General features: G+C 34.5%; 1 protein-coding gene across 1 annotated transcript; it reads left to right on the forward strand.

Moving 5' to 3' along the window:
- The first annotated feature begins 1123 nt into the window (after positions 1–1123).
- Positions 1124–12688, forward strand: sec22bb (SEC22 homolog B, vesicle trafficking protein b). The gene is made up of 5 exons (XM_059341410.1): positions 1124–1335; positions 5321–5430; positions 6277–6437; positions 9782–9928; positions 11386–12688. Exons 1-5 carry the CDS (start codon positions 1261–1263, stop codon positions 11538–11540), a joined length of 648 nt encoding a protein of 215 aa, XP_059197393.1. The 5' UTR covers positions 1124–1260; the 3' UTR covers positions 11541–12688.
- The last annotated feature ends 3705 nt before the right edge of the window (positions 12689–16393 follow it).

A 16393-nucleotide genomic window follows, 5' to 3' on the forward strand; every position in this document is an offset into this window, starting at 1 on the left:
TACAAGATAAACAAACTCACTGTGATCCTTGTTTGCTCCAGGATATAAAGGACAATAAAGGATTGGTAAAGTAAGAGTGATATCATTCTGTGCAATAAGCAGAATGGACATGGAGAAGTGGGAAGATTTTTGCAGATTTGTTATTGAACATATATTTAAAGACTTTCATTTGTTATGGGAAAATATGTTTATATATATATATATATATATATATATATATATATGTGTGTGTGTGTGTGTTTGATTAATAAATGTAAATTTAGCAATAACTTTTGTTGTTTTACTGAAGGATGTCACACAATATATTTCTCTGATTTCAAATTCAACGAACAAGAAGGCGCTCAATGTATGCATGTTTTTTAGTGTTTTTGATAAGATATGATAAGAAAAATAAAAGATATCTTTACTGTCAATGTAAATGTACAATTAAAATGCCATAGGAGCTCATTTATAGAGGCAATTAAAAAAAGGTACAACAAAGAATATGAAAAAAATATTTAGAAGTTTTTTTAGATATGTTATGTGCAATATATATATATATAACAATGCTCACGCAGGAATATAATAATATGGCAGAAAATGACGGTGCTTTAATGTATCCCTGAATAAAAACAAATAAATTGTGGCACGTGAATTAATGCAATAAATGTGTATAGGGTCTTCATCTGTTACTGTTTTATGTGCATATAAGCCCGTGGCTACTGAATATGTGTTTTGTTCAAACAAAACAATTAAAAACTACGGAAGCGTATTGCTGCCACCCTTATAAAAAAAATATATCCTCCATTTATCTCGTTATAACGACATAGTACTATCACGTTATTTCAAGATACTGACAGTGTCTCGTTATAACGAGATAATAAAAGTTTCTCGTTATAACGAGATACTATCACATTATTTCGAGATAATGATAGTATCTCGTTATAACGAGAAACTTTCATTATCTCGTTATAACGAGATAAATGGAGGATATATTTTTTATAAGGGTGGCAGCAATACGCTTCCGTAAAAAACAATAAATAAAACAATGAGGGCGAAAAATAGAGTAAGGAACAGAATTCATGTGTCACTTGATTCCGCATGACGAGAAGCCGGAACTATTTCGCTGTTACACACAAAGCTCTTGCGTTTCCGGCCAGCTCAGCGCGTCAGCCCTGTGGTGTTGTCAGTTTACAGCCTTGTCAGAGAGACACTGGTACCAGTTTACCTGTAACATTTAGTTTAGTGGGACGCGGAGAATAACCGGGACATCTTGGAGAGATGGTGCTGCTGACGATGATCGCTCGGCTGGCGGACGGTCTGCCGTTAGCCGCTTCAATGCAGGAGGACGAGCAGGTTAAAAATTCAGTTTTTTTATTTTATAGCTAGCTCTCTGCTGGCTGTTATCACTTCTGCTGCCGTGAACGCCTCTAAGTTGTACAAATGCTATAGTGACACGTTAGCTAACATCAGGCCTGGCTGCATGTACACAGAGCCAGCCGGTCTTTTATTTACCTAAAGTTACTGACTCATTCCTTAGAACAGGCTCCCTGTGTTTCAACACTGACCTTATTCACATGATGCTTCTAATCTGTTCTGCATTGCACAACTTCACCTGTGGGTTTTATGAGGTTAAACACTGTCCAATTTAGGTCTTCAAAAAAAAAAACGCTTCCTGCAGTCATTTCTACATGTTTTACCAAAAACAAAGATGGCTGTAAAACATGCATAATCAGGTTTCATTGCAGAATTTGACCCTTTCTACCCTAATAGAACAATCTAGATATTTCAGATTTTTATCTCATTTATAGATTTATAGATATCTGTATGTCAGCCAAAAAGTCGAAAGAGATTCACAATAATATAATAAATAATATAGACAATATCATGCACATTGAAGACAATCAGTTATGTTTATATTAATTGACAAAATGAAAGTAAAATGTGATTTGACAATTTTATGACTGAGCTCTTCCAGAAATTTAAATGAATCAACTGTCGGACTAAAATAAAGAAATATATATATAAAGATATTTATATAAGATGTATATATATTTTTCATTTTGCATCAGTGAAATTGGATCATTGATTATTGAATTGGTACATCAGTCTTGCAGCCATAATTTGTATTGCACCTTTCATACTAGATCTGCAGCTAAAAGTCAAGTAAACACAGTCTAATTTAGGTCTTCCAAAATCTGCTATCCACCGTTATTTCTACATGTTTTACCAAAAACAAAGATGGCTGTAAAACATGCATAATCAGGTTTCATTGCAGAATTTGACCCTTTCGCCCTAATAGAACAATCCAGATTAGAGCCCAGTCAGTAGATATTTCAGATTTTATCTCATTTATAGATTTATAGATATCTATATGTCAGCCAAAAAGTCGAAATAGATTTACAATAATATAATAAGTACTAGAGACAATATCATGCACATTGTATTAATTGAAAAAATGAAAGTAAAATGTGATTTGACAATTTTCTGACTGAGCTCTTCCAGACATTTAAATGAATCAACTGTTAATAATAAATAGAAAGTCGGACTAAAATAAAGAAATATATATATAAAGATATTTATATAAGATGTATATATATTTTTCACTTTGCATCAGTGAAATTGGATCATTGATTATTGAATTGGTACATCAGTCTTGCAGCCATAATTTGTATTGCACATTTCATACTAGATCTGCAGCTCAAAGTAAAGTAAACACAGTCCAATTTAGGTCTTCCAAAATCTGCTATCCACCGTTATTTCTACATGTTTTACCAAAAACAAAGATGGCTGTAAAACATGCATAATCAGGTTTCATTGCAGTATTTGACCCTTTCCCCCAAATAGAACAATCCAGATTAGAGCCCAATCAGTAGATAGTAGTAGATTTTATCTCATTTATAGATTTATAGATATCTGTATGTCAGCCAAAATATCCAAAGAGATTCACAACAATATAATAAATAATAGAGACAATATCATGCACATTGAACACAATCAGTTATGTTTATAATAATTGACAAAATGAAAGTAAAATGTGATTTGACAATTTTATGACTGAGCTCTTCCAGACATTCACATTTAAAAGTCGGACTAAAATAAAGAAATATCTTAAAGATATTTATATAAGATGTATATATATTTTTCACTTTGCATCAGTGAAATTGGATCATTGATTATTGAATTGGTACATCAGTCTTGCAGCCATAATTTGTATTGCACATTTCATACTAGATCTGCAGCTCAAAGTAAAGTAAACACAGTCCAATTTAGGTTTTCCAAAATCTGCTATCCACCGTTATTTCTACGTGTTTTACCAAAAACAAAGATGGCTGTAAAACATGCAGAATCAGGGTTCATTGCAGAATTTGACCCTTTCTACCCTAATAGAACAATCTAGATTAGAGCCCAATCAGTAGATAGTAGTAGATTTTATCTCATTTATAGATTTATAGATATCTGTATGTCAGCCAAAAAGTCAAAATAGATTCACAATAATGTAATAAATAGTAGAGACAATATCATGCACATTGAACACAATCAGTTATGTTTATATTAATTGACAAAATGAAAGTAAAATGTGATTTGACAATTTTATGACTGAGCTCTTCCAGGCATTTAAATGAATCAACTGTTAATAATAAATGGAAAGTCGGACTGAAATAAAGAAATATCTTAAAGATATCTATATAAGATGTATATTTATTTTTCACTTTGCATCAGTGAAATTGGATCATTGATTATTGAATTGATACATCAGTCTTGCAGCCATAATTTGTATTGCAACTTTCATACTAGATCTGCAGCTCAAAGGAAAGTAAACACTGTCCAATTTAGGTCTTCCAAAATCCGCTATCCACCGTTATTTCTATGTGTTTTGCCAAAAACAAAGATGGCTGTAAAACATGCTCATAATCAGGTTTGATCGCCAAATTAATTCAGTAACACCTGATTGAAAATAGAAAATTCCAGATTAGAGCCCAATCAGTAGACATTTTAGATTTGAGCTTGTTGTATAGATATCTGTATGTCAGCCAAAAAGTAAAAACAGATTAACAATAATATAATAAATAATAGAGGCAATATCATGCACTTTGAACACAATCAGTTATGCTTATATTGAATGACAAAATGAAAGTAAAATAGGCAATTTTATGACTGAGCTCATCCAGACATTTAAATGAATCAACTTTAAAAAATAAAATAAAGTGGGATAAATAAAAAAGACAATTTTAAAGATAATGATATGTTAATATATTTTAAATTTGCATCAGTGATATTGGATTATTGATAATTTAATTGATACATCATTCTTGCATCCCTAATTTGAGTAGCACCTTCCATAATACAGTAGAACTGCAGCTGAAAGTGCTTTACAATAAATAAATGACATGCACCAAGTTATATGCTTGAAAATAGACACTGAGTGAATATAAAAAAGGGATGGAATGTAAAATAAGATAGAAAATGAAACCTACATGATAAAGATACCAAAATGAAATAAAAACAGTGTCTTCATTATGTAATTCGTCCACCAGAGGGTGCTCACATATTAATTTTTCCAAACTGTAACCTTAGCTGCTCAGAAGATCTATTGCTTGCAAATTTAATCACAGAATTTAGGCGATTTTTAAGTGTTTTTTTCATGTTAGGTATTCATGGAAAAAAAAAAATATATATATATATATATAATATGGCTGGCTGACATGTTGTTAAAGGATTTTTTAAAACTGCGAAATATGAGATTAATGCATGTCATACCCCTGTCAACTGTCTCATAAAATATTAATACAAATATTAATATATTAACCTTAAACTCCAGTGAATGTAAAGATGTTCAAATGGATGACATTGTAACATGTTGACTTGTTTGGTTATGTGTGAGCATGACTGAAGCAGGAGTCTAACATCTTTCCCTCACTCTCTCGTTTGCTTTCATAAAGGGAAGTGAAAAGGTTTGTTTTGTCTCTGCTCTGTGCTTCAACATCATACGTGTATCTGTGATGAGTCAACAACATCCTGGAAAATTAATATCATCCATCACCCACAAAAATGACCATTAACAATTTACCACAAACACACCTTGTGCCATTTATTTCCAGCAAGAAATTACCACCATTGTGGAAAATACAAGAAATCTGGACTGTGATATTTATTTTTTGTCTGTCCTGTCAAACACTCAAGCAAGTAATCACACTCATATCTTTGTCATTTATGTCTCATCTGGAGCTAAATTAGTGTTTCTTATGAGCACTACATGCAAATGTGGTAAACAAAAGTCAGACACGCCATGTTTTCAGCGAGTTGTGTCGTAACTGGTGGTGTTTTGTCATCTGTTCAGTTGGGTCGTGACCTTCAGCAGTATCAGAGTCAGGCCAAGCAGCTCTTCAGGAAACTCAATGATCAGAGTCCCACACGCTGCACTTTAGAAGCTGGCTCCATGGCATTTCAGTGAGTATGAAGAAGAATGTGACTACAACAAAATTAAATGCACAGTGGCATCGAGCACTGAAATAAATCAAGAATACTTCTGGAATGCTTTCTTGTACTTTTTTAGTAGTGTTGTCCAGCAGCAGTGTGCAGGATCTTCTTCCTTCACTCACTTATTTATTCAGCTATATTGTGCCCATATCCAAGAATTCTGCCCAAAGTGTAGTTAACCCATTGAAGCCTGGAAAGCGTTTATGTCGTTTTGTAGTATTTTGTATAAGCTCTCAAATACTTTTTGAATTTCATTTCTATCTGCTACAGAGGCTGAGAAATCTATTATTTAGTAGAAGAGTTCACACTTTTTTTCCCAGAATTTTTCCAGAATTTCCAGGCTTATTTTAAAATCGCCCAGCGGTTTTTCAGGCCTCAATGGGTTAAATCAAACTATTGTCTGTATCTGTGTGCATTTCAATGTATAGCTGGAAATATTTCTTATTAATATAAACATACGTTTCATTTGTACGTTGAAAGTTATTTTAAGTTTTAAATAAAATAGGATAGTACTCAGCAGTTTTAATCTAATTTCTTTAATTCACACAAGTATAAAAATAGCATTTACTTTACGGTTATTTCATACAGCCTTTTATTTATAAAATTACAAAAAAAAAATGCTTTTTGTGATTTATATTGTTATCAAGATCTAAAATTACCTATATCAGGATAGAAGAGTTTGGCCATATGGCCAAGAAGAATGTGACGACAACAACATTAAATGCACAGTGGCATCGAGCACTGAAATAAATCAAGAATACTTCTGGAATGGTTTCTTGACATTTTTCCCCCCACATTTGTATTCTCTCCTTGCAGCTATTTTATAGAGAAAGGAGTGGTATACCTCGTGCTGTGTGAAGCCAGCTTTGCTAAGAAGCTGGCCTTTGCTTACCTTGAAGACCTGCAGGCAGAGTTTCATGAGCAACACGGAAAGAAGGTCCCCACAGTGTCCCGGCCCTACTCCTTCATTGAGTTTGGTAAGAAGAAAAGAGAGCCATTAGCTTCTGAATGAATGCTTCCTGGGTTGGTTGGTTGTTTCTGCTGCATTAGTGCCCATTAATATGTTAATGTATAATATGACCTTCTCTCTTCCAAGGTTATAATAGTTTTGGATTTTTCATTAGTTTTAGTTTTAATTTTGTTGTGAATTTTTGTTTTCAAATTCAGTTAGTTTTAGTTAGTTTTTAGAGTGAGTTTGCTAGTTTTTGTTTAGTTTTTATTTTTTGAAAATGCTTAGTTTTAGTTTAGTTTTTATTAGTTTTAGTGTTAGTTTTAGTTTTTTTATAATGGGCTATGTGTTGGGTGCCAGATTCAAAGTGGTCATAATAAATTTTGCGTTTATTTCCTTTGGTTTATCATCTCAGCCTCAATAAGGTTATTAACTCTTACAGTTCTGGGTGTTTTGAATTTTGGTTGGAGTGTAGACATCCAAGTCTCAGTAAACATATTTACCATGTGTTGCATGTTCAAATAGAAACACTGAATTATGAATGAAAAAAGTTGACAAAAACGAAAACTAAGGACATTTTCACCATAATTTTAGTTAGTTTTTTTTAAAGATTATTTTTTTGGCATTTTTGTTGCTTTATTGATAGTGAGAGATAGAAAGGGGGTGATAGAGGGGAAGACATGCGGCAAAGGGAGCTCAGGCCGGATTCGAACCCGGCTCCGCCGCAGCACATGGCATACATGGTTAGCGCTCTACCGGTGTGAGCCACCGGGATGCCCATTTTAGTTAGTTTTAGTTAGTTTTGTAACCACAAAATACAGTTTCAGTTAGTTATCGTTTTTTTTTTAAAAACTCTAGTTTTTATTTTTATTTCAGTTAACGAAAATGTTTTTTCAATTCTAGTTTTCGTTATTTCGTTAGTTTTCGTTAATATATAATAACCTTGGTCTGTTCCTATCACTTGTTCTCTTAACTTCCCTAGATATTATTATGTTTTTATTATTGGACCTTTATTAAACCAGGAAAGGTCCCATTGAGATTAAACATCTCTTTTTCAAAGGAGTCCTGGCCAAGACAGAACAGCAGCACAAACAAAGAACAAGTCCAAACAAAACAGACACAAGACACACAGTTACTATAACAACACATGAAATCAACAACAACAACATCAGCTCAAACAACAACACCTGGATGAATCAATCTCTTGTTTTTCTCAATATGGATTTTAAAGCATTCAGAGAGATCAGATCTTTGAGTTTAGTAAAGATATACAGTGTTCAAAAGTCTTAGGCAGGTGTGAAAAAATGCCTAGAATAATTACATATTGATAATATTGATTTCATTTATATTTTTCTTCCGTTCACTTACTTTGCATTTTGTTTTTTGATAAATTGAAAAATAAACTACTAACATTTCTAATTTTGAAAGCATTTCACATCTGCCTAAAACCTTTGCACAGAACTGTGTGTATATATTTCTATATATCTAAATATATAGATCTCTCTCTCTCTTTGTATCTACCAAAATGACTCCCGATACATACCATTGCTTTGTTTTTCCCAAATTTAAACTCATTTAAATAAACTCATTGCGATAATTATTGTGCAAACTGTCATAAAAACAGAACTAAAAACTGACTGAGGGGGCCTGACTTAATAAGGACAACTGAATGTGGAAACATTTATTTATTTTAACGGAACTGAAAAAGAAACAGAATCTCATGCAGATCAGTTCTATTTATTCTGTACAGAATACTTAATGAGGTCAGTTTCAGTCATAATATTGAAGTAGTAGATCACAGGGCTGCTCAAGTATAGCAATAATCATGATTTTTCAATATTGAGATTTACAATTATTTACCATGACTACTTATTGACTCTGTATTCATCATGTATTTATTGAACTTGTCTAACAGTGAGTTTCTTTAACTTCAAATATAATCAAAACATATTAAAACAAGTATTTATCATGCTGAAAATCTTTTAAACTAGCAGGTTTCTTCCAGTGAGAGACACTGGAAGAGGAGAAATCTTGCCACTCTGCCTCGTCACTGTTGGCTTGTCGCCGTGGGCAACAACTTACTGGCTGACCGCTACATCACTTCTTCTTTGTCAGTTTTTTGGCAGATCAAAACAGAGCCTCTGGGCCAATGTTACTCCTGATTGCATTCATTTTTTGACCCACTTTTCTTGCAGTGTTGTCCAGCAGCAGTGTGCAGGATCTTCTTCCTTCACTCACTTATTTATTCAGCTATATTGTGCCTATATCCAATAATTCTGCCCAAAGTGTAGTTAAATCAAACTATTATCTTAATCAGATTACTCTGTATCTGTGTGCATTTCAATGTATAGCTGGAAGTATTTCTTATTAATAGGGCTGGGCGATATGGCCCTAAAAGAATATCACGATATTTCAGGCTATTTTTGCGTTAACGATATTCTTGACGATATTAGAAAATACTTAAAAAGATATAGAAAATATGAATTTTTTTTAGACTGTATAAATAAATAAAAATCTAAAATGTAGTTTGAAGTGCAAATCTCAACAGTTGCCAAATACAAAAAAAGTTACTCTTGACTCTTGTGTATTAGCAAATAATAAAAATAACCATTTAGGGGTTCAGGGGGCATATTTTAATGACATTTTGTAAAGGGGAATAAAGGTTCTTGTATGTTTTATTTAAGGCATCTTATTTTGACGGTCTTCTTGTAAATTCTGTGGTGGATTCTGCTAACACATCCATGTGCTCTTATTTTGAAAGCTACATGTGTTTAGCTCCTATGGTTTAGCTACAGGGAGTAAGTAGCTTTTTGTGATTAAAACAACCTTAACCACTACATCAAGAAGTAGGAATGTTGCCAATATCATGATATGCATTTTTTTTTTTACCAAAAAAAAAAAAAAACAATATTATCGTGAACGATACGATATGGCACACCCCTACTTATTAATATAAATATACTTTTCATTTGTATGTTGAAAGTTATTTTAAGTTTTTTTAATAAAATAGGATAGTACTCCAGTAGTTTTAATTTAATTTCTTTAATTCACACAAGTATAAAAATAGCTTTTACTTTATGGTTATTTCATACAGCCTTTTTATTTATAAAATTACAAAAAAAAACATGCTTTTTGTGATTTATATTGTTATCAAGATCTAAAATGACCTATATGAGGATAGAAGAGTTTGGCCATATAGCCCAGCCCTACATATCTAAAGATCAACAGGAGCTGAAATGCCACTTCTCTGATTATGTCACTCATTCAGTCTATCAGAGAGAGAAAATTGTCAAACAGACAGATGTAATAGCTTATCAAGACTGTGTGGCTGCCGTTTAACTACTTATATTATTTGTGCCGCTCCCTCACCAGACACCTACATCCAAAAAACCAAGAAGTCGTACATTGACAGCAGAGCGAGGAGGAACCTGGGCAGCATTAACACGGAGCTCCAGGACGTCCAGAGGATCATGGTGGCTAACATCGAGGAGGTGCTGCAGAGAGGAGAGGCTCTCTCCGGTAAGTCTGTTATCTCCACATCAAACTGATGCAGAGTGTTCATCATCATCATCACTCCTGATGGAAGTGAGAGGGAGCGGAAGTGATGATATTACTGCGCCGAGTCGAAGTGCTCCCAAGTGCTATTCCGCCATACTTTATAGTTATCCTTTTTATCCGCTTCGAAAAGCGTCACGTTTTATTTTGTGTCGCCATACTTGGTCGTTTAACTACTCGTGTAGCTGTATTTAAATAGGGAAAACGTGGAGGAGTTTGGTTGCTTCTAACTGTCCATCTGTTTGGATCCTAATGAATGAACTGGGCTAAGCTAAGTGCTAGCCAAGTAGCTCCGCGCGCCAGGACGATTGAGTGCACGCATTGAGACGCAAGAGGTCTGTATCAACTCGTCTTACTTACCCAAATAACATGTTTTAATATGAAAAAACGGTGGAGTGTTCCTTTAACCCATTTAAGGCGGGAAAGCATTACCGCATTTCTACCATTAAAGCCGGGAGCGATGTTGTGTTATTCTACCATTAAGGCCGGGACAGCAGATACGTCGTTTTGTAGTATTTGTAGTTTTTTTCCACCTATTTTCGGTCTCTTGGCCAATGAAATGCATCGGAATCATGATCAGAATACATGCGGGAGTGTCCCAATGCAACATGGGACTTTTCCAGAACTTATAAATCATGGAGGAAGACGACTATAGCGGAGGGACTCAGCAGGAAGTGACGGAAGAGATCTAGATGAAAACAGAGCCGATGATTTTATTGCTGATCTGAACTTTGAACCCTCGGAACCAATCGACCGGCATTTATGGATGAGGAATATGTTTTTAGACGACATATTTTCACCGAAGAACAGACAGATTTGTGGCCATCTGGAGATAATAACAATAATAATACTAATTGAGTGTGATGATGATATAAGAAATCAAGACTGTTTGTGTCTTATGTTACTTTATGCGTCGTTGAGTACCCTGAAAAGTGCAATATATAAAATGTATTCTTATTATTATTATTATGATAATTATTATTATTTTTATTACAGTAGGCTAATGAGAACTATGTCTATTTCTTCCAATGGTCATATCATGTTAGCATCTTGCTAATGGGCATGTATTAGTATTAAACATAGGATTTTTATTCAGTCAAATGTAACATTTGCTGAGTTTGTTGATTTTTTAAAAAAACTTTATTGAAGGTTTGGACAAATAAACTTCTAATGAAAGCCACGGGTATAAGCTCTCAAATACTTTTTTAATTTAATTTCTATCTGCTACAGAGGATTTCCAGAAAAACTTCAGGTTTTAGGGGTTTCTTTCAAAATCGCCCAGAGGTTTTACAGGCATTTTGTCCAGGCGTTTTAGGCCTTAATGGGTTAACATTCACACTGTGACCATCATTTGATTTTGTCCTTCTCTGTGTGTCTCTCTCCTCCTCTTTCCTTTTTTCTCCTGTTTCTCCTCCCTGCAGCGCTTGACTCCAAGGCCAGCAACTTGTCCAGCCTGTCAAAGAAGTACAGGAGCGACGCCAAGTATCTGAATACCCGCTCCACTTACGCCAAGCTGGCAGCCGGTGGTGTCTTTTTCATCATGCTCATTGTCTATGTACGCTTCTGGTGGCTCTGAGAGAGAAAAGAGGAGAAGAAGAGGAAGAGGAGGTATTGAAGTGGAAAATGAGCTGCACAGAGTCTGCAGACTCTTTAAGAAAATCTGTCACCTTTGACTAAAACCAGGATCCCTGCTCTTAATAAGACTTTGCAGACATGCCACCGCCCATTTTGTTCTCGCCTGTCCATGGATGTGTGATCTGAATATAAATGATGTCATAATACATAGTTTTATTATTAACAAGTATACAGTTATGTGCTCGTAGTTGCCCTGGAGATAGGATAAAAGGAAATGAGTGAATGTGTGCGAATGTGTGTGTGTGTGTGTGTGTGTGTGTGTGTGTGTATGTGGGGGTTGATTGCTCTGTTTTTGTAGGTGATTGGGTTTGAAGTGTGGAGGGAAAATGAAGAGAAAAAGAAATATCATGTTTTGTGACTTTCCAAAGCTGTACTGTACTGTAACAGGACTGATTTAAACTGTATACTGTCTAATAATACAGAAAAAACCATAACCTTATTTATCCTGAGCACATCATATGGGTATCTGTGTTCATTAACATTATAATCATTATAGTGCTGACTTGACGGGCCTGGACAACATGCAGTATGCACCACAAAATAGTTAAATGTAACTAAAGTAGACAGGTTTTTATAATGTATGGAAGCCTTGCTAAATGCTATGTCACCTGTTTCTAATTTAGCTGATTTTCTTCACCTTAAATGGGATGTCAGGGGACCTTCAAGGGACTGTACAAAAATTAATTAAGGGGTCAGAAATGGGGAAGTGAAAGAGCTTTTTTACTTTTTGCTGAAAGGAGGGTTGCATGGGAAGGTTAATTAGTTTTACTCACCACAAATTTAGATTTCAGCCTCCCCGCATGAGATGATTTATATAAAAAGGTTTTAAAGAAAGGGATCATAAAATAACAAAACACTGGACGTGTGTGCACATTGTTTTTTTTTCAAGGACAAGAATCCTGTCACAGTTTTATATTTTTACCATCATAATCAACTAGCAAATAGAACCAAAACCAATTATGAGAACACAGAATATGGATATTTATGTTTACAGATAATATGGGTTAAATGTAAAATATGCAAGATTCTACCCAAAACACAAAGAAACTCAAAAAATGATCCCTATTAAATATCACCTATGTCCTAAAAGAAGTGTGTGGAGCTATTATTATTATTATTATTATTATTATTATTATTATTTGACGCCTTTGATACCGAGGTACAGGGTATCCTTTAGGGTATGTATGGAGCTCTATATCTGTCTATATCTATCTCTATATCTCTATCTCTGTGCTTTTATGTGCCTCTCCCGCTCTCTCTCTCTCAATAGATTACACATTAAACCTTTTAAATTATCTCTAACAGCTGTACCCTCCCCCCTTCATTTAAACAAGTAGACACAAGTTAACCCTTTATCAGGCAAAGAACTATATTTGGTAACTTCAGGTAATATTTCGGGCAAAAAATTGCAAATTTACTAGATTAAAGTGGCAAATCTACAAGAAAAAAAGTTGCAGATTTAAGAGATTTAAAGTGGCAAATCTGTGCGATAGAAGTTGCAGATTTACGGGAAAAAAGTGGGGAAAAAGAAACTTTTTTCTCCCAGATTCACCACTTTAACCCTTAATAGGGCACTCATTGAAATACTTGCAAATTCCAAATTTCAACGCTAGAGAATATTGGAGGATATTACATACTGCCAGAATGTGTAAAAAAACAAACATACGAAAATAATATTTTGAGAAAAAAGTTTACCAGATTAAAGTGGCAAATCTACAAAAAAAAATGTGCATATTTATGAGATTTAAAGTGGTGAATCTGGGAGAAAAAGTTGCTTCTTTCTCACTTTTTTCTTGTAAATCTGCATCTTTTTTCGTGCAGATTTGCCACTTTAAATCTCTTAAATCTGCAACTTTTTTTCTTGTAGGTTTGCCACTTTAATCTAGTAAATTTGCAACTTTTTTCTCTAAATATTACCTGACTCTAACTACCAAATATAGTTCTTTGCCTGATAAAGGGTTAAATACTATATAGTTGGTCCATATTATAATTCAAGTGTTGCCTTTTGGTTCGTATCTCTTCATTGTAAAATAGAGAGTGGCTGGAATATTCTTAGCGAAGAGCCCCCAGAAAATATTAATGACTCTGGGGAGGTCCTTGTTTTGTTTAGATTTTTTTTTAAGAGACCCTCTCCCCTCCAGTAATTTTTGTACAGTCCCTAACCTGACCTCAATAAAGTGTATTCATACTCCTTATGCTCTCTTGCACCGTGACTGTGACCAGCACCTTTCTGTATATCTTCAGGCATATTAAAAACAAAAGATGTTTGGTTGGGTCGTTTTTGTTTTGTATAAAGTCTCCATGTGTAGATTAGATCCTAAATATGATTTAAAAAGTATTCAGGCTGAGAGACACAGATGCTCAGCTGAAAAGGAAACTTTCTCTTTTTCTGTTCTGTCTGCTATCTATGAATAAAATCATTTGCACAGAATGTGCTTCCTTTCTGTCAGAGGATTCGCCGTAAACGGATGATTATCAGCTGTTCTTCTTAGAGATGCTTGCATTAAAAGGTTCTCAGTGTTGATGAAGAAATCTATGCAGAATACACATACAGGACTGAGTAATTTCACTCTAGACTGTTGAAATGCATAAGTAGGTTATTTCTGCAGAAATAAAATAAGCAGAATTGTTTTTTTTTTCATTAAAAAGCGTGAGCGATAACCTTCAAGATGATTTCCTATGGCCTTCTGAGTAATGTATAGCATGCAAAAGACTTCCAGGAAAACAACTGTCTTTATGTAAAATGGGGAAAAACATACATTAAAAAGTCACATAATCAACCCCAATCAAGGTTATAATAGTTTTGAATTTTTCATTAGTTTTAGTTTTAATTTTGTTGTGAATTTTTGTTTTCAAATTCAGTTCGTTTTAGTTAGTTTTTAGAGTGAGTTTGCTAGTTTTAGTTAGTTTTTATTTTTTTTAAATGCTTAGTTTTAGTTTAGTTTTTATTAGTTTTAGTGTTAGTTTTAGTTTTTTTGTAATGGGCTATATGTTGGGTGCCAGATTCAAAGTGGTCATCATAAATTTTGCGTTTATTTCCTTTGGTTTATCATCTCAGCCCCAATAAGGTTATTAACTCTTACAGTTCTGGGTGTTTTGAATTTTGGTTCTAGTGTAAACATCCCAGTCTCAGTAAACATATTCACCATGTGTTGCATGTTCAAATAGAAACACTGAATTATGAATGAAAAAAGTTGACAAAAACGAAAACTAAGGACATTTTCACTATAATTTTAGTTAGTTTTAGTTCGTTTTGTAACCATACAATACAGTTTCAGTTAGTTATCGTTATTTTAAAAACTCTAGTTTTTATTTTTATTTCAGTTAACGAAAATGTTTTTTCAATTCTAGTTTTCGTTATTTCGTTAGTTTTCGTTAACTATAATAACCTTGACCCCAACTTCTGTGTTGGAAACTCACTGGCTCAGAGGACATTTCCAGGTTGCCACATGCTGGAGGTTTCACTTCCACAGCTATTGTTTTAAAATGCCAATTTTTCCAGAAATGCCACTCTTGTGGTGTTTGCCACCAGAATCAGTCTGGCGATACCTCTCGTGACCAGCAGGTAGAGTGCTTTGCCCACTGATGCATTTAACAAAAATCTCCCTGACTTGCAACTTCTGCTGCTGACAGCGGCCTTCAGCGAGCTGAGCTCCAAATCATAGGTTAGTTTTAGAGGATGGAAAAATATAGACTGCTGCTTCTGGGGGAAGAGAAAGAGTAAAAGGGGGGGGGGAAGAAAAGCAGACTTCTGCAGATGCAACATCTAATACTAAGTGCAACTAGCACTGTAAGCTCACAGAGCAGCAGGTTAACTCTTCAACTAGAGGTAGAACAGGAAATGTCATAGAAAAAATGAGAAGCAGCAGAGGGTAGCGTGCCAAAAACAAACCACAGGGCACAGGCTAACCTTTTCACCTCTCAAGGGAAGTGGGTATTTGTGAGTTTGGCCTTGTTTCGAACAGCTTCCATATCTGAAAAGATTCTTTTTGCAAGCTTTCCTTTTTACTAACTGACTACTCATTTGTACTTGTGTCTCTGTACTTTTGTGCTGTCGTGTGTGACAATATTCATATTTTCAGCCTTCTGTATCCTGTCTACCTTCTGTCAGTTTCACTCTATAGTTGCCTATGAACATTTGAACTTACTGTTGCATACATTATTCTTAATAAAAGATGTTTTGTTCAATTGGGCATTAAAGTTCCCTAAAATATCTGGGTGTTTTTCTGAAACAAGGAAGAGAAAGAAACTTGAGTACCACATAGTTAAATAGTAAAATCTATGTGTGTGTGTATGTGTGTGTGTGTGTGTAAATGTCACAGTGATTAAAGAGAGGACAACATACCTCTCTCTCACTCCGGCACTTTCTCTCCTTCCTCTACAGGTTACCATAGCAGCAGCGAGTGTGTGACAGTCATGTGAAAACGAAGCTGATTGGATTAAAATACTTTGTGTGATCAAGGGTCAAGAATACGGCGCATGTACTAAACACACATAGCCAGATTTAAAAACACACACACACACACACACACACACACTAACTCACAAACCAAGGCAGGTAGAAAGGTTCCACTGCTTTCTAAATATTTAGCCGTCTAAAAGAACAGAAAAACGTGCTGTGTAGGCCATTTTCTGCCAACTCATAATACCTTTTCTTGATAACATTTCCTGTCATAGACACAGACAGCCACAAGACGGTCCACCCACACTCAGCTTCTTCTGAGTTTTGTGTAATCTTAAAGAAACAGGACATTAAAGCAGCATGACCTTGACCTTCACTTTCAGCCGATTCAT

Source organism: Centropristis striata, chromosome 9 (genome assembly GCF_030273125.1).
Source record: "Centropristis striata isolate RG_2023a ecotype Rhode Island chromosome 9, C.striata_1.0, whole genome shotgun sequence".
NCBI lineage: Eukaryota > Metazoa > Chordata > Actinopteri > Perciformes > Serranidae > Centropristis > Centropristis striata.